Genomic DNA, 23,701 nt, shown 5'->3' on the forward strand with positions numbered 1-23,701 from the left:
ATGGGGCGCACCGACAAACACATAAGCAGGCGCGCACCACAAGAGAAGCGCAGCTGCGTCGCAGCCCCCTTGCGCTCTGCCACTCTATAGCGACAGCCACCCGACTGCTACGTCGGGTTCTGTGCGCGTGGCGATGGAGTGAGACAGCACCACTGAGCATCTTTGGAGCTGAAAACATATCTTCGCTCGTATCAGAGTAAGCTGCCGCATCCGTATTCTTATCAACATTTCTCTGGCTCAATCTCCCTTCCCTTCCCCCTTTCTCCCTCCACCGAGCACGACTGGATGCGCTAGTCATGCATGGAGAACGTAGCCCCCTATTCGAGGAGCTGGAGGAGCTCTTCCAGCGTCGCATCCTCCTGCTCGACGGCGGCATGGGCACTATGTTGCAGCGCTACAAGCTCGAGGAAGAAGACTTCCGTGGCGAGGAGTTCAAAAACGCCACAAAGGATCTCAAGGGCAACAACGACCTGCTCTGTCTCACACAGCCGGCGAAGGTATGGGATGTGCACTATAAGTATGCTATCGCCGGCGCCGACGTCATTGAGACGAACACGTTCAACGCACAAGCGGTGAGTCAGTCCGACTACGAGACACAGCACCTCGTTCGACGAATCAACATGGCGGCTGCGAAAATCTGCCGCGACGCGGTAGAGCAAGCCAGTCGCGAGACAGGGCGGCGCATCTTTGTCGCCGGCGTGTTGGGCCCGCTGAACCGAACGGCCTCGATCTCGCCCTCCGTCGAGCACCCTGATTATCGCAACATCACCTACGACGAGATTGTAGCTGCTTACACGGAGCAGGCGACGGCCCTGCTGGACGGAGGCGTAGATGTGCTGCTGATCGAGACCGTATTCGACTCCCTCAACGCCAAGGCGGCCCTCTTTGCCCTGAACACGCTCTTTGATGACGAAGGCTACACACGCGTTCCGATTATGGTGAGTGGCACCATTACAGACCTGTCTGGCCGAACCCTCAGCGGCCAGACAGTGGACGCGTTCTACTCGTCGATGCGGCACGGCAACATCATCTCCATCGGTCTCAACTGCGCCCTGGGCTGCCGAGAAATGCGCCCATATATCGAGCGTCTCGCGCAGATTAGCGAGGGATACGTGACGTGCCACCCAAACGCAGGGCTGCCGAACGCGATGGGTGGATACGACGAGCTGCCGGAGGACATGGCCCGTGACATCCGGGACTTTGCTGTCAGTGGATGGGTCAATCTCGTCGGCGGCTGCTGCGGCACTACCCCGGATCACATTCGTGCCATTGCCAGGGCTGTGGAGGGCGTCCCGCCGCGACTGAAGGGTCAGCAAAGTAAGACGATGGTCATCAGCGGGCTCGAGCCGCTGTACCTCACCGACCACATCGGCTTCTGCAACATCGGGGAGCGCTGCAACCTTAGCGGCTCGCTTAAGTTTAAGCGCCTCGTGAAGGACGGGAAGTGGGAGGAGTGCCTGTCGGTGGCCCGCAAGCAAGTCGAGGATGGAGCCATGGTGCTGGACGTGAACATGGACGACGGCCTCATCGATGGAGTGGCGGCCATGACGCGCTTCCTGAACTTGCTCGCCTCCGACCCGGAGGTGGCGCGGGTGCCGATAATGATTGACTCGTCCAAGTTCCATGTCATCGAGGCGGGTCTAAAGTGCACCCAGGGCACGCCGATCGTGAACTCCATCTCGCTCAAGGTGGGCGAGGAGGAGTTTCTACGCCAGGCTCGTCTCATACGGCGTTACGGCGCCGCCGTAGTGGTGATGGCTTTCGATGAAAGTGGGCAGGCGGCCGACTACGCCAACAAGATCCGCATCTGCAAGCGTGCGTACGACATGCTAGTGGGAGACGGCTTTCCGCCGGAGAGCATTGTCTTCGACCCGAATGTGCTGACAATCTGCACCGGCATGGAGGAGCACAACAACTACGCCATAGACTTCATGAATGCTGCGGCGTGGATCAAGGTGAATCTGCCTCGCGCTAAGGTGAGCGGTGGCATCTCCAACCTGAGCTTTTCCTTCCGCGGCTTCGAGACCATTCGCATGGCCATGCACTCAGCCTTCCTCAAGACCATGATCGCTGACAGAAGCCTCGACATGGCGATCGTGAACGCAGGTGCTTTGCCGGTATACACCGACATCGAGCCAGGCCTGCTGCAGCTGGTCGAGGACGCCATCTACAACCGAACCCCCGACTCTGCGGAGCGTATCCTTGAGTACACAGAACGGCTCAAAGCGGAAAGGGCAGCCGGCGGCGGCACCGAGGAGGTGAAGGTGTCCAAGGTAGACGAGTGGCGCAACGCCTCGGTAGAGGAGCGTCTCTCGCACGCCTTGATCAAGGGTATCGTCGAGTTCATCGAGGACGACGTCGAGGAGGCGCGTACCTGCGGCAAGTACGAGCAGCCACTGGCCATCATCGAGGGTCCGTTGATGAATGGCATGGGGAAGGTGGGCGAGCTGTTTGGCAGTGGCAAGATGTTCCTACCCCAGGTGATCAAGTCGGCACGCGTCATGAAGAAAGCGGTGGCGGTGCTGGTGCCATACATGGAGGTTGAGAAGGCGGCCCTTATGGAAGGTGCCAAAGGCATGTCGCCGTCTCGGGCGAAGCGGGTGCTCATGGCGACAGTGAAGGGTGATGTACATGACATCGGCAAGAACATCGTTGGGGTTGTCCTGGGCTGCAATAGTTACGAGGTAATCGACCTTGGTGTGATGGTCCCTTGTGAAAAGATCTTGGCGGCTGCAAAGGAGCACGAGGTAGACGTCATTGGGCTCTCCGGACTGATCACGCCTTCACTGGACGAGATGGTGCACGTGGCGAAAGAGATGAGGAGAATGGGCTTCGAAATCCCGTTAATGGTCGGTGGGGCGACGACGTCGAAGCAGCACACGGCTGTGAAGATACATCCGCATTACCACAAGACAGTGCATGTGCTGGATGCCAGCAAGTCCGTGGTCACGGTGTCCAACATGCTCGGGAGCAACAACAAGGAGTTCTGGGAGGAGGTGCAGGAGACCTACCAAGAAATCGCGGAGGACTACCTGGCAAGCCTGAGGGACCGTGTGTACAAGCCTCTAGCGTTTTGTCGCGAGCATGCTCTGAAGATCGACTTCGCCGCCCACCCTCCGGCTCCGCGGCCGAAGAAGCTTGGCACCATCACCATCCATGACTACTCGCTTGAGAAAATTTCCGGCCGCATCGATTGGAACCCTTTCTTCTCCGTGTGGCAGGTGCGCGGCACGTACCCTAATCGTGGCTTCCCCAAACTATTCAGCTGCCCCACCGTCGGCGAAGAGGCAAAGCGGCTCTTCGCCGACGCGCAGGAGATGCTCAAGGGCATCATTGCCACCCGTAGCTTCCGCGCTAAGGCCGTCGTCACGCTGATGCCTGTGAATAGCGTCGGCGACGACATCGAGGTGTACAAGGATGACACACGTGTTGAGAAGATCGCTACCTTTTTTGGTCTGCGTCAGCAAGCGGAGAAAGAGCGGGGCGAGCCGTACCTGTGCATATCGGACTTCATCGCCCCGAAAGGGGTAGCGCCAGATTACCTAGGCAGCCTCATTGTCGGCATCTTTGGCGCGGACAAGATGAGCGAGGGGTACGAGAAGGACAACGACGGCTACCGCTCCATCATGGTCAAGGCCCTAGCAGATCGTTTCGCCGAGGCGTTCACGGAGGAGGTGCACCGTATCATTCGCACAGACTTGTGGGGCTACGCAGAGAAAGAGAAGACCGAGACGGCCGACCTGATCACGATGCAGTACCAAGGTATTCGACCCGCACCAGGGTACCCATCGCAGCCGGACCACACAGAGATGGACACGATGTGGCGCATCGGCGAGGTTGAGGAGCGCACGGGAGTGAAGCTGTCTGAGTCGTACGCGATGATGCCGGCGGCCTCTGTAAGCGCACTTGTCTTCGCGCATGCGCAGTCGAAGTACTTTGCTGTGGGCAAAATCCAGAAGGATCAAGTGAAAGACTACGCCACGCGTAAGGGGTGGAGCATAGACCGGACGGAGAGCCAGCTCGGCTCGTCTCTGGCCTATGCTTGACCCATGTACGCTGAAGCGGGGTGTGGCTCCGGCGTGCGTGTGTGCCATTGCTGCTGTCACTCTCTTGAAGCGTCGCCGCCTTCGTGTTCTTCATTGCTCCTCTTTTTTCTATATATATATATAATGTGGGATAAAGTTTCTTCTCTCTCTCCCCCTGTCTCCGCGCCGCCCTGCTCCACTTCTCCAAATCGGTCATCTCGAGTGTGCCCGTTGAGCTGTGACTGCGCGTGTTGGTCTCTCCGCCACGTGATGCTGTACCGCACGCAGAGTCGGGGGCGGCTGGAGGGAATGACGAAAGCGGCGAGACGAGCGCGATGAACGCCTGACAGCCAAAAAGAGCCGTTTCCTCGCGTGTGCTCCCTTTTTTCTCTTCGCTTTGCTCTTTTGCCGCTCTCTCCCTCAGCGTTCGTGTCGTGCTCCGATGGAAGCGGCAGCAGAGGGTGGACCGGCGTGTCGACCGTTGTCGCCGTGTGTACGTGTTCGCGGAGCGCCTCTCTTACTTTGTCGCCCCTCGCCTCCATAGAATCCGTTGGCAGTCCCGCCCCCCCCCTCTCCTCGCGGCCCCTTCTCGCCTCTTCAGATCGGCTTTCTCCTTCTTTTGCCTCGTGCCTCTCGTCTGTCGCTGTGCGCTCCGCTCTATCCTTTACGAAGGGTGGAGGTGGGATAACTCCCGGCCGGGTGAGGAGAGTCGCTGGAGGCCAGATGAAGAGAGAGCGATACCTCTGAGGAGATGGCAATGGCGGCGTGCTGTCTGAGTGCATTAACTTTTTGAAGAAGGAAAGAGAGAGGCAGAGTACAAGCAGCCCAGCTGATGGTGTTTGTGGCTTTCACCTCGGCGGCCCTGCGCCAACACGAAGACAGAGGCGCCCTCTTGCTGGATACCGGCCTGCACGCTGGGGCGAGTGTGCAGCACTGTTTGTGTCTTGGCGTGTGCCGCGGCTCTTTTCCTTTTATCCCTCTTTTCGTCGACTGCTGCGCAACAATCGCAACACCACGCCCGCTCACGCCTCCTCTTTGCTTTGACTTTAACCCCCTTTGTCACCCTTCGCGCTCCTGTAGCCTACGTGGGCGCGCGTCTGCTACAGTCCTGCTGCGCGTTGGTTAGGGGGGTAACACCCTCCAACGCCACAGCAGCGTCTGGCAGCACGCGACGAGCAAGAATATGGTCGACTATCACGGCCCCGTGTGCTCACACGCGCATACGGGCAGTGACCACTCATCTCATCTCTTTCTCAGCATGGAGGCCGGTAAAGTTGCCACCATACGCCAATCACAGAAACGAAGACGAGCAAAAAAAGGGGGGCGTATCCCGCCGCGCGTGTTGATCTATGCGAACGCTTCCCCGACCTCCCCCAGGAAAAAAAATTCTTACTAAAGTCATGTGCGCTGAGCAACCACGTGTTGCTTTTTGTAGTCCAAGCTGCGCTCTCTGCATGCCCCCCCCACATCACTCCCATCAATCCGCATCTCTCCCTTCTTTCCTTCTCACCAGCTGTGGAGCGTATGTTGCACGCAGCGTATGCACAGGTGCGCGCATCTCTTGGCGGTATCCTCCGATTTCATCTCGTCGCTGTTCCGGCTGCCAACACGCCACGCTGGCACACAGACATCTGCCGCATTCTTTTTTTTTCGTGGAAGGATCGGCGTTTCTCGTCAGAAAGGAAATCGGGTGTCTGTCGCTGCGTCATTTAGTGACGTCAGCATCACCCCACGCCCACATCGGCATCCACACACACACACACACACGCACGCAACTTGGTTTTCTTCCTCGTTGTGCCTACCCTTGGTGTTCATCCAAGGCCGCCCGCTTCAACGTCGCTGCTCTGATCGCTAGAAGTCCACCCTTCTCTTTCTCTGTAGCTTTTGTGTGCCGTTGGCACCCTGCCTAGTTGTGAATCCCCCTTTTCTCCCCCTCCCTCAGTTGCGAGTGCGCCCGTACAGCAACGCGGCATAGGCTGCGACTCAGGCTAGTGATTGCCGTGCGCCACGGGTGAGTTATAATTGCGATCGCCACTGCTGCTGCTGCGTGTCGCACGCTGCCCTCTCCCTCATACGGAGTCTGTACTCGTTTTATGCGCACCGCCCTCCCCCACCCCCTTGAACCACTACTCGCGTGTATCGGTGTGTGCCGTATTAGGCAGAATGCTGCACAGCTCGGCGAGATGTCTCGCGCTGCGCACGAGCAGGCGCGACGACCTCGTCTTCCGCAGCATGCATGGCTTCACGCTGCGCAAGAGCCGTCGCATTGACGACCTGCACCTCGTCGCGTACGAAATGGAGCACGACCGCACCGGCGCCCTCTACTACCACATCGACGTGGACGACAGTAACAACACCTTCTGCATCGGCTTTCGAACACCAGCGGAGAACAGCAAGGGTACCTCTCATGTACTGGAGCACACAACACTGTGCGGCAGTAAAAAATATCCGGTGCGCGATCCCTTCTTCATGATGCTCAAGCGCTCTCTTAGCTCCTTCATGAACGCCATGACCGGGTCCGACTACACACTGTACCCCTTTTCGACGACCAATCGAAAGGACTTCCAAAACCTTCTCGACGTCTACCTCGACGCTGTCTTTCACCCTCTGCTGCGCGAGGAGGACTTCAAGCAGGAGGGTCACCGAGTGGAGCTCGAGGACAAGTCATCGGGCAGCGAAGATGACGCTGCGCAGACGGCAAAGCGCACGCGCAGGCTTGTGCACAACGGCGTCGTCTTCAACGAGATGCGCGGCGTCGTGTCGAACCCCAGCAACCACTTTGTGCAATCACTGATGCGCACCATGCTGCCGCACACGCACTACACCCACGTGTCTGGCGGTTATCCGCCAGATATTCTGAACCTCAGCTACGACGAGCTCCTGTCCTTCCAGAAGCGGCATTACCACCCGAGCAACAGCATCACCTTCACGTACGGCAACGTTCACCCGGAGTCGCACATGGAAGCGCTAAACTCTTACTTCTCCGACTTCGCGCGCACGGCACCGGTCATTGTACCGACGCTGGCGGAGCAGCACCGCTTCACAGAGCCACGACTGGTGCAGCTGGAGGGGCCACTGGATGCGATGGGCAACCAGCAGCGGCAGAAGCGAGTTGCCGTCTCCTACGCAGTACCAACAGGGAACGACAAGCTGGAAGATGTCGTGGCACTCAGTGTACTGGACAGCCTCCTCTCGAGTGGTCCCAGCTCCCCCATGTTCAAGAGCCTGATCGAGTCACAGATTGGCACCGAGTACGCCCCGATGCAGGGGTATGCCTTCTACCTCTCCTCGCCGATCATCACGTACGGCGTGGCGGGTGTGGATGAGGAGCGGGCAGACCCGGAGGCCGAGGTGCTGCAGGCCGTGGAGTCGGCGCTCCGCACGGTGCAGAAAGAGGGCTTCGACGAGCGACGCGTGCGCTCCGTCATCTTCCAGGAGGAGCTGCAGCACCGTCACCGATCTGCCGATTATGGGCTCAACACGTGCACCGGCCTGTGTGCAATGGGTCTGTGCCGGGCGCAGAACGACCCGCTGGACTTCATAAATTGGCTACCACACCTACGGCGACTGGCAGACGACAATGCGGCCTCGCTGCTGCAGCGTATCGAGTCGCACCTGCTGAGTAACCCGCACCGCGCCGTCGTGTCTGTGTCTGCCAAGAAGAAGTATTTGGGCAAGCTGCAGGGCCAGCTGAAGGAAGCTGACGAGTCGCTGAACGCGTCGACGACGGAGGCGGAGAAGGACCGGGTCGAGAAAGAAGCGAACGAGTGGCTCCAACGCCTCCGCGCGCCACAGCCGCACGACGTGCTGCCCACCCTCCGCATCGAAGACATCCCCATCGAGTCGTTTGCGGAGCCCGAGCCACGTCGAAGCTCTCTCTGCAGCACCAGTGGTCAGGTTTACACGATCACGTGCCCGACGAATGGCCTCGTGTACGTGCATGGACTCATCCCCCTCCCAACATCTCTTACCAGCGCGATCGAGCACGGGGAGGGGGCGCAGGTGCCGCAGAGCGCAGTGCTGCTGATGTCGCTGATCGGGCGAACCGGTGCCGGCAAACTCTCTTATAAGGAGCACTCCATTGCAGCGAAGCTGGCCTGCAGTGGCTTTGGCTTTGCGCCGCTGCTCAACGAGTCGTATCTGCACGAGAGCACCACCATCACCGGCATCAGCTACAGCTTCTACACCACCAAGGAAAAGCTAAAGGAGGCGCTGGACTTGTTGAGTGTGACGCTGCTTGAGCCGCGCGTCAACGCCGAGGACGCTGATGTCTACTCTCGCGCGCTGTCGAAGCTCAAAATGGCATGCTCGTCGGCCATTCAATCTCTGCAAGTGGAAGGTAATCGCTACGCCGTCACCCGCGCTGTAGCGGAGCTCACTCGGCGCGGAGAGCTGCGCGAGCACTGGTGGGGGCTGTCCCAGTGCTCGCACGCATCGGATGTGCTTGAGAAGCTCCAGGGAAGCCCGGAAGTGAGCCGCGAGGCCGTTTGCACGCTGCTGGGTGACTATGCCGTCTTTGCGCGGGCAATGGCGACTGACATGTCGGGCAGTCTTATTTGGGCGACATGCGAGGACGCGCATTGCAAGGAAGTGGAGCAGGTGCTGAAGGAGTTCCTGGAAGCCTTCCCGTGGAAGGCCTCTACCGCGCGCACGCACCTGCTCCTGCCACCGCGCTCCATGGAGAAAGGGGTTCAGCAGGTCAGCACGAAGTTGCCGATCGACACATCTTTTGTGGGCATGGCTATGCCGAATCAGTTGAAGTGGGAGAGCCCCGACCAGGCACGGGTTCGGGTGGGCTGCACCCTGCTTTCTAACGAGTACTTGCACCGCCGTGTGCGCGAGGAGGGCGGCGCTTACGGCTCCAACTGCGCTGCAACGCTGCAGGGCGAGGTTGGCGGGGTCACGATGTCAAGTTACCGCGACCCCAGTCCGGAGCTCACCGTCAAGGCTTTCCTCGAGGCTGGTGAATGGCTCAGCGACCGGAGGAACCTGACGGCGGAGCATGTAAGAGAGGCGAAGCTACGACTCTTTTCGTCTATCGACTCTCCGTACGCGGCGGACTCCTACGGTGAGGGGTACTTTTATAACGATCTGCGGCAGAGCACAAAGCAGGCCATGCGCGACGCCCTGCTCTCTGTGACGCCAGAGGACGTTGTAAATGTAGCCCACTACTTCAAGCCTCAATCCACTGCCATCATCAGCACGCTCCAGCCCACAGGCGAGTCGAGCGGTGCCACCGTGGTGCCACCCAAGGCCTCGTAAAGCCTCTTCAACACGTGCGTATTGGAGCATTTACTTCTTCTCTTAAAAGCACAGGTACAGAGCTGCGCCCCCGTCCCCGTCTCCCCCTCTCTGTGCGTAAGTGTGTGTCGTCAAGAGTGTCCGCATTCAGTAATTCTCTGTTCATCCCTCCCATCACTCTTTAAGCCGCCAAAGAGAGAAGAGGTCTGCCGCGGGTGTCTGTGGGGCCGAATGTAGTTTGGGTGAGCGTTCAGGTAGCGTGCGTGTGTATGAGGAGAGCGCGCCCACATCGCTTTTCTTCTCCCCTCCCTTTCCTTCCCCTCTGATAGGGTGCGTTGCTGTTTCAACGAAAGGGGAGAGGCTGCCGCTGTCGACGCTGTGCCTCGGTGATGTTGGCGTATGTGAGAAAGGGAGTTGCGACCGCCATCGGCTGTCGCCCTGCCCATTCCCCCTCATTACACGCTCCCCTCTCCTGGCGTGGGCAGGACGCGATCCTGCGCATCTCTTGTGTGCGTTTCTGCGTACGTGCGTACGCACGTTTGGCTTCCACACTCTTCTGCAGACCGTATCGCACCTCGCACCTACCCTTTCCGCTTTCTTCTATGTGCGTGTGTGTGTTTGTGGAGGACCTGTATGCACCTCTCCGGATTGGCGCCAGATGACGGCACACATAGTGTGTGACGAGATGGCGAGGGCTTTGCCATGCGATCTGTCTCCCCAAGCGATGCGTGCACGTCTTTACACCCCGTCGCGTTCCCCTCCGCTCCCTGTGAGCCGAACACCATACATGCAAGCACACTCATTCAGGCCGAGCTTAACGAAGGGCCGCCCTCCTCCCCTTTCCTAGACGGCCCCCTCGCGCTCAGCACCTTACTCGGCGAGCTGAGAGACAACGCTGCCCCCCCTTTTCTCGCCTTGTTGACCCACTGTGTGAGAGCAGCGACGGCAGTGACGGGGAAAAAACTGACTTAACCTTCTGCGCGCCTGATGAGAGGGGCGCAGCTGCCGTGGCTGAGGTGGCGCCATCCTCGCAGGTAAGCCAGCACGGCTCGCGCCGAAACGGGTAATGCCGACAACGGCGACTCATCGATGAAGAGAGACCAGAAACAAGTGCATCGGCCCTATGGACTTCACGAGGCAAGTGCCAGAGATGGCTCAGGCGATGCGGCCGCCCACTTCCCCTCCGTCGACCACTAGTCGGGTGGCCATTGTGAGAAAGAGCACGACAAGCGAACGACTTATAAGCCGCTGCTCGCGGCTGAAGATGGACACACCCTCCTCAGGCCAACGCCTGCCGGCGCAAAGGAGAAGCGCCGAAGACGTCGGCGGTGCCCCCGCTCATGATCGCATCGGGGGCAGAATGTTGAGGTGGAGGAACATTTCGAGCACTTCTTGCGCGCGGGGTAGAGCACCGTTTTCCCCGCCGAGGTCGCCCCGGAGACGGTGTCGCTGGTGGTGCTCTCCTTGTATACCTCGGCCTCCATCGGTGGCTCCAAGTCGCGCTGCAGGGCTTGGTGGCTGCTATCAATTTGTGCGGCCGAATTGTGGGCATGCAACGCTCCACGTGGAGGAGCCTTTGGCGCACCTTCATGTTTGCCGTCGACATGCTCTGGCATCCGCCTCCCATTGGCGCATAATGAGCAGCCGCTCGATCGTAAGGCAGCGGTGGCGCTCGCCAGTCTCTCCGTCGGTGAGCCTGGCCGCTACTGCTGTCGCTGGCCCCATACTCGCTCCGCTCTTTGCGATGCTCCAGGCGTTTATGCCGCACTCGTTGTTGATGTTGCGCTGCACCAAAGACGTCGTGAGGCCGACGTCGAGGCAGCTGGCAACCATCTGCTCGGGCCTCCGCTCTCGTGTGCGTGATCGAGGCGCACCTTTACCGCCAACGTGACGGCTGCCGAAGTCGCCTGCAGGGGCCTCGAGCGGGTCCTCCAGAGTGTGACGCGGCTCCTCTTCTTCGCGTTCTTCGAATCCTTCGGAGTCTGTGGAGTCATCTGTTCAACGAGTGCCGACCGCTGTTGCTACGGTGCGTTGGTGCTTCTCAGCGCCCCGCGCACTGGCGCGCGCCTCTTCACCTCGATCTTCCGTACGCCCCGAGATGCACGGCCGCAGTGGAGGAAAACAGGGCAGCGCTGAGGGGCATGTGGGTGGAGGTGGAGCACGTTGCTGGCGTCGCCAAGGAAGGTGCCGTGCTGCCTTTCTGCTATACTGTAATGCCTCGCAGCCGTGCAGCCTCTTGTGGGCTGGCAGCAGCCCCAAGGCGACAGACGCGTCGGCCTTCTTCTCTTTGCGTACCTCCGCTGAGCAGAGGGGGAACCTTGACCCACGCCAGCGTAGGAGCAGACGGTGGCGCCTTCCCAAGCTCTAACTGCGCTGTTTGGGACGGTTTTCGCAATAAGCGGCTGAAATGGGCGCTGCTGACGCCCTCAAGGGCATCGGCGGGACCTCGGGGGGGGGGTCTGCAGCTGATGTGCGCCTACTGTGTCGTTGCTGCCTTTACCACGGCGATCTATGTCAAAGGCGGCAAGGGCGTGCACCACATCGGCATCTCCATGATCATCTATGTGCGGCCGCGCACCGTCTCCAAGTCGATCGAAGCCGGCGTGTGTCGTGCCACAGGCAGGACTTCTGCCCTTGACATGGACAAAGCCGCCGATCAGAAGATGTTTGACCTTGTGCAGGAGGTCGCCGTCGTCATGCGTGTGGGGCCGTACGCGAGCTTTGTCGCCCCCCCTCCCCTGCTGCCTGCCTGCATAGGGGATCTCGAGGAACGATGAGTACGCTGGTCTTGGGCAGCAGCTCCGTCTTCATGGCGGAGCTCATCATCTGTGCACTGCTCCTCCCTACAAATCTGTACCGCGCGCCGCGTAACCAGCGGCCTCACGCAAAGATGGCGGATATGGCCTCCAACGTTGCCTCCATGGCGCTCCTGGCCATGCCTGCTCGAGGTGAGCGGCACCGCGTTGGCGCTGCTTGCATCGCTGCTCAGCACATCACCCTCGCCCTCGATTTACCTCTTCGGCCACCGCGGTGCATCAGCAGATGGACAAAGTGTCCCCCGCCACTGAGTGGCAGGCCGCCTCTGACAATGCAGATGCAGCGGAAATGCAGCTCTTTGAAATGCAGCCGCTGCATCTGCGCCCGATGCGAGGCCGCCGCGCTATCCCCTCCCCCTCCCTCCGTGGAAGTGAATTGGGCGCCGAGCGACGATCCTTGACGGATCGAGAGGTGGCCCGCTAGGCTCTTTTCCCACCGCCCTATCGGCACTGCAGACAGGCCGCTCGAATCCGGCGGCGGTGCGGTCCGCCTCGCTTATCAGCAACGCTGTGGTGCTCAAGCGCAATCTCGACACGCCTTGTACAAGCTGCACGAGTACATGAAGCTCACGCAGAAGCGGAGCGTACACGATGTAGCATTGTTCGCCGCGGCGGCCCACTTTTTTTTATGGGCGATACGTTGGGCAGCTCATGCATCGCGTACAGCCGCACCGACAAATGGGTGGCGGCTTGCACCAAGCAAGCTAAACTTTCACCCTCAGCATTCGAAGTTCGCACGCAACAGTGCGTGCTGGCTTCGCCTGAGAGCAACAGCATGCTGAACCATTGCCGACGAGCACGCGGCAGAGCCGCTCTTTTACCGTGAGCTTTCGCGATCCGCTCGGGGAACCGGCCTCTGGGCATCGGCATGGCCGCCTTCACTATCGCCAGCAACTTGACCCGCTGCGAGTTTCTCCTCTGCCACGGGGGATGTGAGCGAACGGCCACCACAAGCGCACAGCCTCGCCTCTCTGCGACTCATCGGTTCCCTTGACCCTCCTGCAAGCGGCTCGCACGCAGCACCAACGTCTCTCAAGGTCCTGCCACCTCCCTCTTCTGCTTCACCTTCTCCTATGCCGTTACCCTGCCCTGCTCAGGCTATCTCCTCCTGTCTGACTCGGTGTGGCGCAGCCTCTGGACGCCGCTCTTTGCCCCTTCACGTCACCATACCGGTAATGGGCCCGCAGACTCGAGCAGGCGCGCGTTTGGGTGCCCTTTCCCCGAGCGAAAGGCGACGCGGCCAAATGCGAAGTGAGACAAAAAAGGGGCGCTTCAACTACAGCCGGCACGGCCACCCACCTCATCCACTCTTTACTTGCTCGCTGCCACTCGCCACTGCTGTGCTTGCGGCAGCGACGCAGTCCGCCCTCGTGTGTGTGTGTGTGTGTATGCCCGTTGCACCACTGCCACTCGTCCCCTGCCCTCATGAAAGCCACCCGCACACGCGACCCCGCTCCTCTCCCTCTCGGCTACTTTGGCGGATTCGCACGCACGCACGCACCTCTCCGTTTGCTGTCGCAGCGCTGTGCGCCGGCACCCATCGCCCTATCGTCTCTCCTTCTCGTCAGCCTTCTCTCTTCTCCCACCCCCACTCGACCGCTGTCGAGTGCGGATGCAGCACCATCCCAAGCTTTCCCTCTGAGATCTATGCGACGACGTGTCTCTGCGGTTGTGCAGCGCTGTCTGCCAGCGGCGCCAAGAGCCGTCTCGGTCGCAGAGTGTAGGGGCACTGAAGGCAGCGCGCGCGGCATCCGTCATCGTCTCCTCGGTCGCCGTGGTGCTCCCTTGGGGGGCGTTGTTTAGGATGAAGCGCGCGACGCTCCTCTGCTCTCTGCAACCGTGGCACTGCCACCACGCCCCAGCGGACAGCGGCGCCTTCTATGGACCTCGTTGGCTGCCTGTGGTGCCTCGGGCTGACACTTTGCGGCGAGTGCAACGGTGGCGCTGTGCCGCTCGTACGACACGCCGCCGTGCCTCATCCTGTATTACCTGCGTGATGTGCGCTCGTGATTCCTGCACTACGCGCCGGTGCGGAAGCGCAAAGGCGAGGCGATGTACATGACCGCGGAAGACTTTGTGTTAGCGCTCTTGGCATCGCCGGAGAAGATGCTGCCGAGCCCGGCCATTGTGCAGGACGTGAAGCGCCTCTTCGAGTCGATGGACGCGAACGGGGACAGCTACATCAGCTTTCCAGAGATCCGCTTCCTCATGAGCCTCCTCACGAGCGATGAGCGTGAGGTGGAGGTGCTCTTCCGCATCATGGGCACCGACAAGTCGGGTACCCTGTCGTTAGAGGACTTTGCCAATGCGCTGCGTGGCGCCACGAAGGATGAAGCAGTGGTACATTCGTTGCTGAAGCCATCGACGCGCCGAAACGGCATCGTCCGGGGACTCCTCGGCGACGAAGCGGCACCGTGCAAGTGCTCTCTCGGCGAGCTGAAGGCGATGATCCACAGCGTGCGCACGGAGGTGTGGAAGGCGTAGTTTTGCCAATACGACGTGGAGCAGCACGATCGCATCACCGCCGAGGAGTTCGCGGAGCTCATTGCCAGGCAGGCGCTCGGCTCTCACTTGCCGTACTACGCGGTGGGGAACATACGCCGCCTGAGAGACAGCGGCGACATGGTGACGCTCGACATGTGGCTGGGGCTAAATGAAGTGATGCTCCATGCGGAGCAACTGGCCGCCAACGTGGAGATGTTCTCGAGCAGCGGCATGTCCGTAGCGAAGCATCACTTTCGCCGGCTCATGTGAATGGCCGGGGTGCCTGCGCTGCCTCAGACAACTGTCGGCATCGTCTTTGCCATCTTCGACAAAAATGGGGATGGGTCGATGGAGGTCAGCGAGTTCCTCTCCATCATGCGCAAGAAGGTTCGGTACCCATTATCGTGTGCCCCCGCGTAGGCGCAAGGGCCTCCCGAGACGCTTTTTGGAGTGCTCCAGTGAAGCGCGGTCAAGTGTCGGGCGGTAGCGAAAGGGGTGGACACAGGAATGATCGGTGCCACGCGACGTCTGGGGCAGCACTAGGAGAGGCAGGGAAGAGGCTTCCGCGGCGGCAACGGTCTCTCTGCCAATGCGGAGCTCATACGCCCGTGTCTTTCTCCCCCACACCCTCCCCCAACACACACACATACACCTCTTCATGTCTTCCTCCTCGCTTTGGTGGTGCCTTCACCTGCAGTCAGCCTCCCTCCTCGTTTATCTTCGGGGCGCACGCGTCGGCCTCGCTGATCTGTGCACTTGGGGGGGGGGGGGGGGAAGCAAAGCTCACGCAGAGGAATCGGCGGGGCAAACGGAAGGCGCTCGTCGGCGGTCCTGTTGCCGGTGAAATGCGCAACCGCCCACCCCGTGGCGAAGAAGAATGAATAGGCGAACGGCGCAATGCCTGCGTGTGAGCGGCGCAGGATTATCTGAACGAGCGCGTTGACGATAAGAGGGGTGCCATGCCATACAAGGAGCCCGGACTCGCGTGTTCACCTCTGCCAAATCGACTGCGCATCGCCCTCTACCTCCCCCCTCCCTCCCTCTCAAAATCATGGCTCACATATCCCTCGCGCACGCGCTGTTGCACCTGTGCCTACATGTACATCTGCGTGCATTGGATAGTGCTGTCCTTCACCGGTAGGGCCTCGCTCTCTTCTTACCCCCCCCTCCCACGACTCCACATAGGCTTGTGCCCCAGTCTCCCCTTTTCCTCCTGGGCAACGTACTGCTGCGGTGACCGTGGACCCTCCACGTTTGGCATTAGCTCGAGTGTGCGAGTGTCTACCGCCCCGCCGTCTCGGACAGTGAGGCGCTGGCGTGTGTAGTCGCCTCTCTTGCTATCAACTCTTCTGTCGTCAGCATCTCTTTACCTTCAATTGACTCCTCCCCCGCGCCCTCCCCCCTGTCCTCACACGCACACACACTCATTGCTTTTCGTCGCCTGCGTGTCCATTGTGCTCTCTTTCCGTCGGCGTGTTCCGCTGCGAGTCTGTTGGTGTCGGTGCGTCCACCTCCACCCCTCCCATCCTCCCCTACCCCGTATCGACCTCACGCACGCGCTTCCTTCCCCTCCTCTCTCCCCACTCACACGCACGCCTTGCAACCCATTCAGTACATCGTTGGCTCCTCCCTCCCTCCCCCCTCCCCACACACACAAACACGTTTGCTTGTCTTTCTCCTTCTGTCCTCACGCACCTTACACTTTTTTTTTCAGAGCGCACACACATTAGTCTGCCCTCTCTGCTCCGCCCTACTCAGTCTCCCCTCGTCGCTCTCCCCTGGCACCCTCACATAAAAGCATTGCCCGAGGGAGTGAGGGAGTTTGGGGCTCGGTGCTAAACGTGAGTCGTGCGCCACACGTGCGCCGACCCGCTCGCACAAAATTGCCGCGTGTGGAAGGCCACAAATCGGTCCTCCGGCCTGAGTGCCCTTCATACCCCTCCCCCTCCCTCAGCACCTCTGCGCGTCGTCCTGCCATCCGCAATGGCGCATCATCAGCCAACAAATGTGGAGGTGGAGAACAGGGTGGCGTACCTTGTTCAGCTCAACGCCTTACTCACGCGTATCAGCTCCGTAGTGAGCAGTAATGCCCTCGGAAGTGCGCAGAGGGCAAAACTGAGTGACTTGCGAAGCGCCACCGAGGTGTGGCTGAAGGATCTCGGAGCTATCGGTGCCCCACGTCCCTCCATCGCCTTGCTCCCATCACCTCTGCTGCCGCAGCGTACATCCTTAGCAGAGCCTCCCGGGTCTGCATCGCGCACAGAAGTTGCAGAGCAAGCGACGGCGGCAACTCTATCAAGCGGAGGAAGAGAGCCTTCCACCGTGGCAGACTCCTCAGCTGCAGGCAACCATTCGTCTGTACTGTCGTCGCCAGCGGCACCTGACGGCTTCTCCTCCTCCCCCGCAGACGTCCCTGCGCCACCTGCCGCGGCGGATGAGCGCAACCTGATAGGGCTTGTGAGTTACCTGCGGCTGCTCTTCGATGCCGACGCACCGGAGCGGGCGAAGCTGCAGGCGTTGGCGAAAAGTCTCGCACGCTTGCTAATGGTCAGATGCTGCTCGACGATTATGGCCTCCCTTCAGCACGTCGTGCACCACACGTATACCAGCACCACTACCGCCGGAGCCGACATTGACACTGCGCGCGAAGCCGCCGAAAACGACGACGCGGAGGCGAAGCTGTCTGCGATCTTCGTTCAGCTGGCGAAGGAGGTCGACGTGGCAACAAGGGCGCTGGTAGGCTGCGTTCAGCTCGTCAGCGCCAACGCCGTCCCATCAGACGCCTCTAGTGCCCGCTTCCCCGTGCAGTTATGCCTCGACGCGGTGAAGCAGACCCGTCGCGCACAGGTGTACTTTCAATCGCGGGTAGAGAAGGAGGAGCTGCACCTGCTGCGGTCGAGCATCACATCTTCCGGTAACTCAGCCACGTCGGCGGAGGGTTCGTTGGCGGACGTGAACGCGGTTCAGGACGCCCTCGAGGGCGAACCACCAGAGCGCATTGCGGCTCACGTACAGCGCCGCATTCACGCTCTGCGGCGACAGTGGGGCCCATCGCTAGTGCGCAGCATCCGCAACATCGGCGGCGTCATCGAGCCATCTGTGAAGCTCTTGGCGTCAGTGGCCGCCGTCCGTGCCGAGGGGGCGCCGGCACCGCTTGTAGGCCTCAAGAAAGACGCCTCCCACGACCTCTTTTCCCTCTGTGAGCCCATGAAAGCAGCGACGGTGGCGTCGGCAGCAGCGGCTGGTGTGCAGGCTAGTCCCTCCAAGCCGTTATCTACAGGCGACTCGACACCTGTCGCGGCGCCGCCAGTCCGTGTGAGCAGTACTACGCCACTGGCGTGGCGAGCGGCGGCGGGTGACGTGCTCACCCGCCTCGGCAGCAGCTTCTTCGCCGACTACCTCGCAGCCGTGGCGAAGTGCTGCGGGGACAGCAACGAGGGCCAGCTGCTCGCTACTCGTCTCCTCACGGACATGCTGCAGTGCATCGCCGCGCGCGACTTGCCACTGCTGCGGTGTGTGCTTCTGGACAGTCGATGGTGCCGCGCCTTGTACGACGGCATCCTCAACTGTGTCGCCTCGATCCAGCCGGCGGTGTTGGCTGCGGGGCTGGACGCGCTTGGACTGCTAGCCACTGCGTGCCCAGCGCAAATAGGTCAGGAGGTGGGCTTTCTTTATAGCAATGTCGTACTGCGCCTGCTGGAATCCTCGAACAGCCCGCACTATGTGAAGCGCACCATCGCGCTGCATTTTCTCACCACCTTCATGGGCAGCAGCAGCAGCACCCTTCCCGCCGACGGCGGTCGCAGCAGTGTTCCCCTCATCCTTCACGTGTACCGTCTGTACGACCTCAATGTCCACGCCCATCAGCTGAATCTCATGCAGCAGCTCACCAGCGCCTTCTCTCGTATCGTCCGGGCCGCACCTAAGGAGGAGTTCGTACAGGACGCCGTCGTCCAAGGGCAGCTGCGACTCCAGCAAGAGACGACGTCAAGCGCATCAGCGGCGGCGGCGCTCCCCTCGGGTATGGCGACCCAGTCGGATGGGCCCCAGCATCGTGCTGCAGGAGCGGACAGCATCACGTCCGCGGAGCGGACTCCGTCGGCCGCGGCCATCCTCAATCTTGCCTCGCTCTCTCTGCCTGCCATGGCGCTCCACGGCCTTGCTCGCATCGTCGAACTCATGGCAACGCGAATGCCGCCGGAGGAGGAGAGCGGCAGGGATGTGCTCAGCGCGCTGCCTGCCATGACATGTCGCGAGTTGAAGCTCAAGGAGCAGCAGGAGGTCGACCGCTTCAACGCCGCCCCCAAGAAGGCGATCTACAAGCTCTTCCATGTAACGGAGGAGGAGAACGCGATCCCCCTCTCCCACGCCGACTTCCGTAGGCAGTGGGAGCACACACTGCTGCCCCCGCCTCCGTCCGCCGCCTCGGCGCAGAAGGCGGAGGCCGTCGCCGATTTCCTCACCCGCGTCAGCTCCCTCAGCCCCGAGGCGGTGGCCGATTTCTTGACGACGCCGGAGGTGTTCCCGCTGCACGTCTGCACAGCTTACCTACGACGTTTGCCATTAGCCGGGTGTAGTGTGCTGGAGGCCATCAGCGAGCTTCTCATGCGGGTGCAACTGCCCAAGGAAGGGCAGCGCATCGAGCGGCTGCTTGAGTACTTCTCCGCCGCCTACTTCGAGGCGAACCGTGGGCGCGGCGTCGACAGCGACATCTTCCCCTTCAAGAGTGACACGGCCGTATTCATTGTCGTGGTCGCCACGGTGATGCTCAACACAAACATTCACAACCCGTCCGCAGGGATGCGGCTCGATGCGAAGGCGTTCCGCGGTCAGCTGCGCCGCTGCAACGAGGACGAGAGCTTCACCGACAGCTTCGTAGACGACATCTTCTACCGCATCAGCGCACACCCGCTGGAGAGCATCAAGAGCGTCTCCGCGGACGCTTCTGAGAGCGCTGAAGGCGCCAGCCGCGGGTCCTTCGACGCGTTTTTTGTGTCCCGGGAGGAGAGGCGGCAGATAGCTTTTGGGGTGGAGCGGCAGCGCATGGTGAGCGAGACGCGGCAGCTGCTGAAGCTGCGCACCCAGCAGGAGCCGCTCGCGCCGGACCCGGAGGGATGGTGGTGCGCCGTCGCTAAGGATTTTTTCCTCAGCGTTTGGTCCTCGGTGTGTGCCGTCTTCGGTCCAGCCATGTGTGAGGGCACCACGGCGGTGCCGCTGGATGTCCTGCTGCAGTGTGTGCGCGGGCTGCAGTCGCTGCTGTGCATGGCGGCCGCGTTCGACCTGCCAACGGAGTGCACTGTAACAATGCTCACACTGCTACGCATGGCTGACGCGACGCCGGCGCGGGCGCATTGCCGGCGGGCGGTGTTGGTGGTGGCCGCCACAACTCACGCCATAAACTTTCCAGTGCGATGCTGGGTGGCAGTATGCCAGCTCATGCTGGAGGTTCGCCGCACCGCGTCGGCGGCGACGCCGCCTCTCGTCGAAGACGTTTTCACCCGGATCGAGAGCATCACGCGTCTCAGTGTCGAGGCTGAAGAGAGGCGGGTGGCTGACGACTTGGCGCCGAAGACGGACCGGCCCACGGAGGCCATTCGCCGTGCCATGGAAGGTATAATGACCACCATAGGCAGTTACGCGGTCGGCGATGTGGCGAACCTCTCCTCCGCGCTGACGGTGCTGCGTCGGGCCCTCGAGTACGCGCGCATTGTGCACGCCAAGCGGACAACTGAGATCGTGTACTTCGTGAATGTGCGCGACTTCACGGCGGTGGTGGTGCCGGCCTATGTGGAGCTCGTCAAGAAGCACGGCTCCAGCGACGACGGTCTGCAGGTGCTCTTCCAGTGCCTAGTGGAACTGCTGTGCACGATGTGGATGTCGTACTCGACTCGCCGAGTGGCGGTCCCGCCACCGACGTCAGGGAAGTCTGAGGCGATCGCGACACTGACGGTGGACACCACCCCAGTTGGATTTGTGCAAAGCTTCCGCTGTCTTCGCACCATCTATGACGTGACGCTCGCGTCCGCCTCTGACGGGGCAGTGACTCTGCTACAGATGCACACGCTGCAAGCCGTGAAGGAGGTTCTTTCGCGCACAATACGAACGGCAGAGGTGACGTCCGCTGGTCAGCACCTCTCCCTCTACACTATGATGGTATCGTGGCAAGAGGTGCTGTATCCGCTCGCCGTGGCGTTGTGCGACCGCAGTAGCACTGCCACGGAGGCGGGTAGTCTTGCCCTGCTGGTGCTTCGCAAGCTGGTTGCGCTCTGTGGCGGCACCGGCACCACGTCCTCTGATCGACTACCAGGGCCGGTGCGCGCTGCACTCTTGTGGCTGCTGGCCCAGCTCGCCTACATGGGTGGCATGTGTGGAGACGCAGACAGCGCCCAAGTGTGTGTAGCGCTGCTGAGCAGCATCTGCACATCCACACTGGCAATGTCCGCGACGGCCGCATCGTCGGCGTCGCTGGGGTACAGTGCGGCCGGTCCGGCCTCGCCGACGATTGCCGTGGCGGATCCAAGCACCTTGATGCGGCTGATGGAGCAGCGCAGCGTGTTAACACAACAGGTGGTGACGTCTATTGAAGAGGACCCGCACTCTGTCGCCCAGTGCACGCTGGCGCGGCTTTGCCTGCTGCTGCAGTGCGAGCGGGAGCAGACGCGAGCAGAGGTGGCACACCAGCTGCGCACTCTGTCGCTGCAGATGCAACCGGCGGAGGTGTGCTCTATGGCACTAGATTTGGCGGAAGTGGTGTTGGACGGGACCATTGGGCATGCCGTGCATCCACACAGAATACCCGTCACGCACGCGAGCCTCGTACCTTTTCTCTTCTTCCAGATGCCGGTGCCGACGTCGATGCGGCGGTGCTCGCGGAAGTCGTTCCGGGCCACCGTGCCGACCGTGCTTGGGTTCATTGCCAACGAGCTGCTCACGGGCCTCAGTGGGGACGATATGGCCACGGCTGCCGAGTCTGTCATGCGGCGCTGCCTCCTGCCGATCCTCCTCAGCTCCAATAGTCCCTATCAGTACCGCTTCCTCGCCCTCCGCTCCCTCTCCCAGTGCGTCGCCGTCTGCCTGCCGCAGAACAGCGCAGCGCCGTGCCCGAAACTAGCGCAGTGCGTACTGGATTGCCTGGCGATGGCACTTTACGCCGTGCGCATCCCGCTCACTGCCGTGGTGCCCCCCAACATCAGTTTCGTGGGCTGGAGCTGGCTGAGCACGTCGGCAGCCAACGTCGCACCAGGATGGGCAGTCTACTGCGCGCAGGCGACCGACACGATGGAGCTGGTGGATCGGGCGGAGACGCAGTGGCTAGTGCGCGGGGCGGCCGCAGCAGTGGCAGAAGCGGCGATCAGCAGTTTTGCAGCAACGGCGGCAGGGGAACGGAATGGCGAGGTCGCTACCCCGGCACCGAGTCGCGGAGGTCGCGCCGCCAGCGAGGAGGCGCATCATGCGGGTGACGCCGCCCTCGTCGCGGACGAGGTCCTCATCGAGTATGTGAACCTGCTCTCTCAGGTCTTGAGCGGCGTCCCGAAAGAACTGCAGGGTGTGGTAGCGAGCGCCGCCGCCGCTGGCAGCGCTGCGCCGTCGACCGGTGCAGCAGAGGCCCCTGACGCGAGCAAGGACGACTGGGAGCTGCCGCGAGCCTCTATAGCGGTGCTGCTGCAGCTCAGCCTCCAAGCGGCCGGCACGCTCTTCGCCATATTATGGCGTATCAACCACTCGAACGAGGTGGAGCAATACGCGCTGCAGGGTGTTGAGCAGAAACGAGAGGCACCGGCGTTCACACGGAACAGCGCGCTGTTGCCGCACGCGGCAATACGCAGCGTCCTGCAGTGCTACCTGAAGTTGGCGATGTTGTCCGCTGAGTACCCCTCCGACAAGCTGCTTGCAGTCACCACCGACATCATAGCGGGAATTCGGCAGGTGCAGGCCGTCACCCACGCCGCCGCGCCGTCGCCCTCCACTCTATCTTTGGGAGTCAGCGGCGGTACCGAGGCTGTGCTGACAGCGGAAGGGTACAGCCCACTCGCTGCCGACGGTGCCGCTCTTCAGCGACTGCCGCCGCAAGAGCAGCAGCATGTGCGCACCTGCAACTCGGGCATGTACCAGCAGCTGGCCACTGTCCTGGGGTATCTGGTGCGGTTGCTGACGGGGCAATCGATGTCGACAGCGCCAATGGCCGGTTGGACGAGACGGCAGGAAGCTTTCGAGGCAATGGCGCTACACCCGCAGTTCTTCTCCTCGCTGGTCTCGCTGCTGACGCCGACGGCCGGCACACTGATCACCACAGTGCGTGACTATTTCGCATGGTACATCGCTCATGCCCAACTGCCACACCAGGTAAGCGATATTGCGAGAGCTGTGACGGGTAGCGGCGGTGATGCCAACTCGGGCGAAGTCACCTCAGCCTCGGCAGCGGAGAGCGACGAAGAGGGAGCGCCCTCCGCGAAGGCGACGGCCGTGAACGGCACGTGCGATGGAAACGGCCGCGCTCTCAGCCGCAACGGCGTCAACGGCGGGGGGTCTGCGAGGCTCAGTCGCACGAGGGCGGCTCTCGCGCCCCTGCCGAGGGCCCCCCCCACAGTGGATGCAGCGAAAGCGCGGGTGATGGAAGAGGTCGGCGATGCGGCGGCGGAGAGAGTCCGTGACTTCGATGGTGCATGACAGCGGAAACAGTGGCGAGCCGCTGCGAAGTGTGTCCTCTCTTCCCGCCGCACCCCGCAGCGTTTTTGAAACGGAAGTTTGAGAGGTGAAGGTCAGCGTTGCGTGCGCGCGAGTCGATGCCTGCGGTGGTGCGGCGGCAACGGAAGATGGCGATGGCCGCTGTTGGGCCAAAAGCGTAAAGGGAAAGAACAGTGAGGCAGCGCTTAGAGGGACCGGTCGTGCAGCTGCGTGAATACGCAGGGGCACACACGTGTCCATACGCACACACATAGCGACGCACGCAGAGGGGAGTGAGCTTGTGTGTGTGTGTGTGTGTGTCCTTCGCGCGCCACTTATGAGGCTAACAAGAAGGGGAGAGAAGAGAAAGCGGTAAGCGATGAAGCCGTATGCGAACCTTTCTCTGCGCTCAGGAGCGAGGAAAAGGGTACCGCAGCTGCATACGCGCACCTATCACTCTGTTCGCCAGCT

General features: G+C 61.4%; 4 protein-coding genes across 4 annotated transcripts; all 4 read left to right on the forward strand.

The window, feature by feature from the left end:
* Positions 1-296: 296 nt before the first annotated feature.
* Positions 297-4,046, forward strand: LSCM1_07265 (uncharacterized protein; the record flags this gene model as incomplete). The annotated part of the gene is made up of 1 exon (XM_067324645.1): positions 297-4,046. One exon carries the CDS (start codon positions 297-299, stop codon positions 4,044-4,046), a length of 3,750 nt encoding a protein of 1,249 aa, XP_067181002.1.
* A 2,142-nt stretch (positions 4,047-6,188) lies between these two features.
* LSCM1_07266 (uncharacterized protein) lies at positions 6,189-9,287 on the forward strand (the record flags this gene model as incomplete). The annotated part of the gene is made up of 1 exon (XM_067324646.1): positions 6,189-9,287. One exon carries the CDS (start codon positions 6,189-6,191, stop codon positions 9,285-9,287), a length of 3,099 nt encoding a protein of 1,032 aa, XP_067181003.1.
* Positions 9,288-14,134: 4,847 nt separating this feature from the next.
* Positions 14,135-14,566, forward strand: LSCM1_07267 (uncharacterized protein; the record flags this gene model as incomplete). The annotated part of the gene is made up of 1 exon (XM_067324647.1): positions 14,135-14,566. The coding sequence occupies one exon, from the start codon at positions 14,135-14,137 to the stop codon at positions 14,564-14,566; it is 432 nt and encodes a 143-aa protein (XP_067181004.1).
* A 1,983-nt stretch (positions 14,567-16,549) lies between these two features.
* Positions 16,550-23,233, forward strand: LSCM1_07268 (uncharacterized protein; the record flags this gene model as incomplete). Its single annotated transcript, XM_067324648.1, has 1 exon — positions 16,550-23,233. One exon carries the CDS (start codon positions 16,550-16,552, stop codon positions 23,231-23,233), a length of 6,684 nt encoding a protein of 2,227 aa, XP_067181005.1.
* Positions 23,234-23,701: the final 468 nt, after the last annotated feature.

The sequence above is a fragment of the Leishmania martiniquensis genome, chromosome 7 (genome assembly GCF_017916325.1).
Source record: "Leishmania martiniquensis isolate LSCM1 chromosome 7, whole genome shotgun sequence".
Taxonomy (NCBI): domain Eukaryota; phylum Euglenozoa; class Kinetoplastea; order Trypanosomatida; family Trypanosomatidae; genus Leishmania; species Leishmania martiniquensis.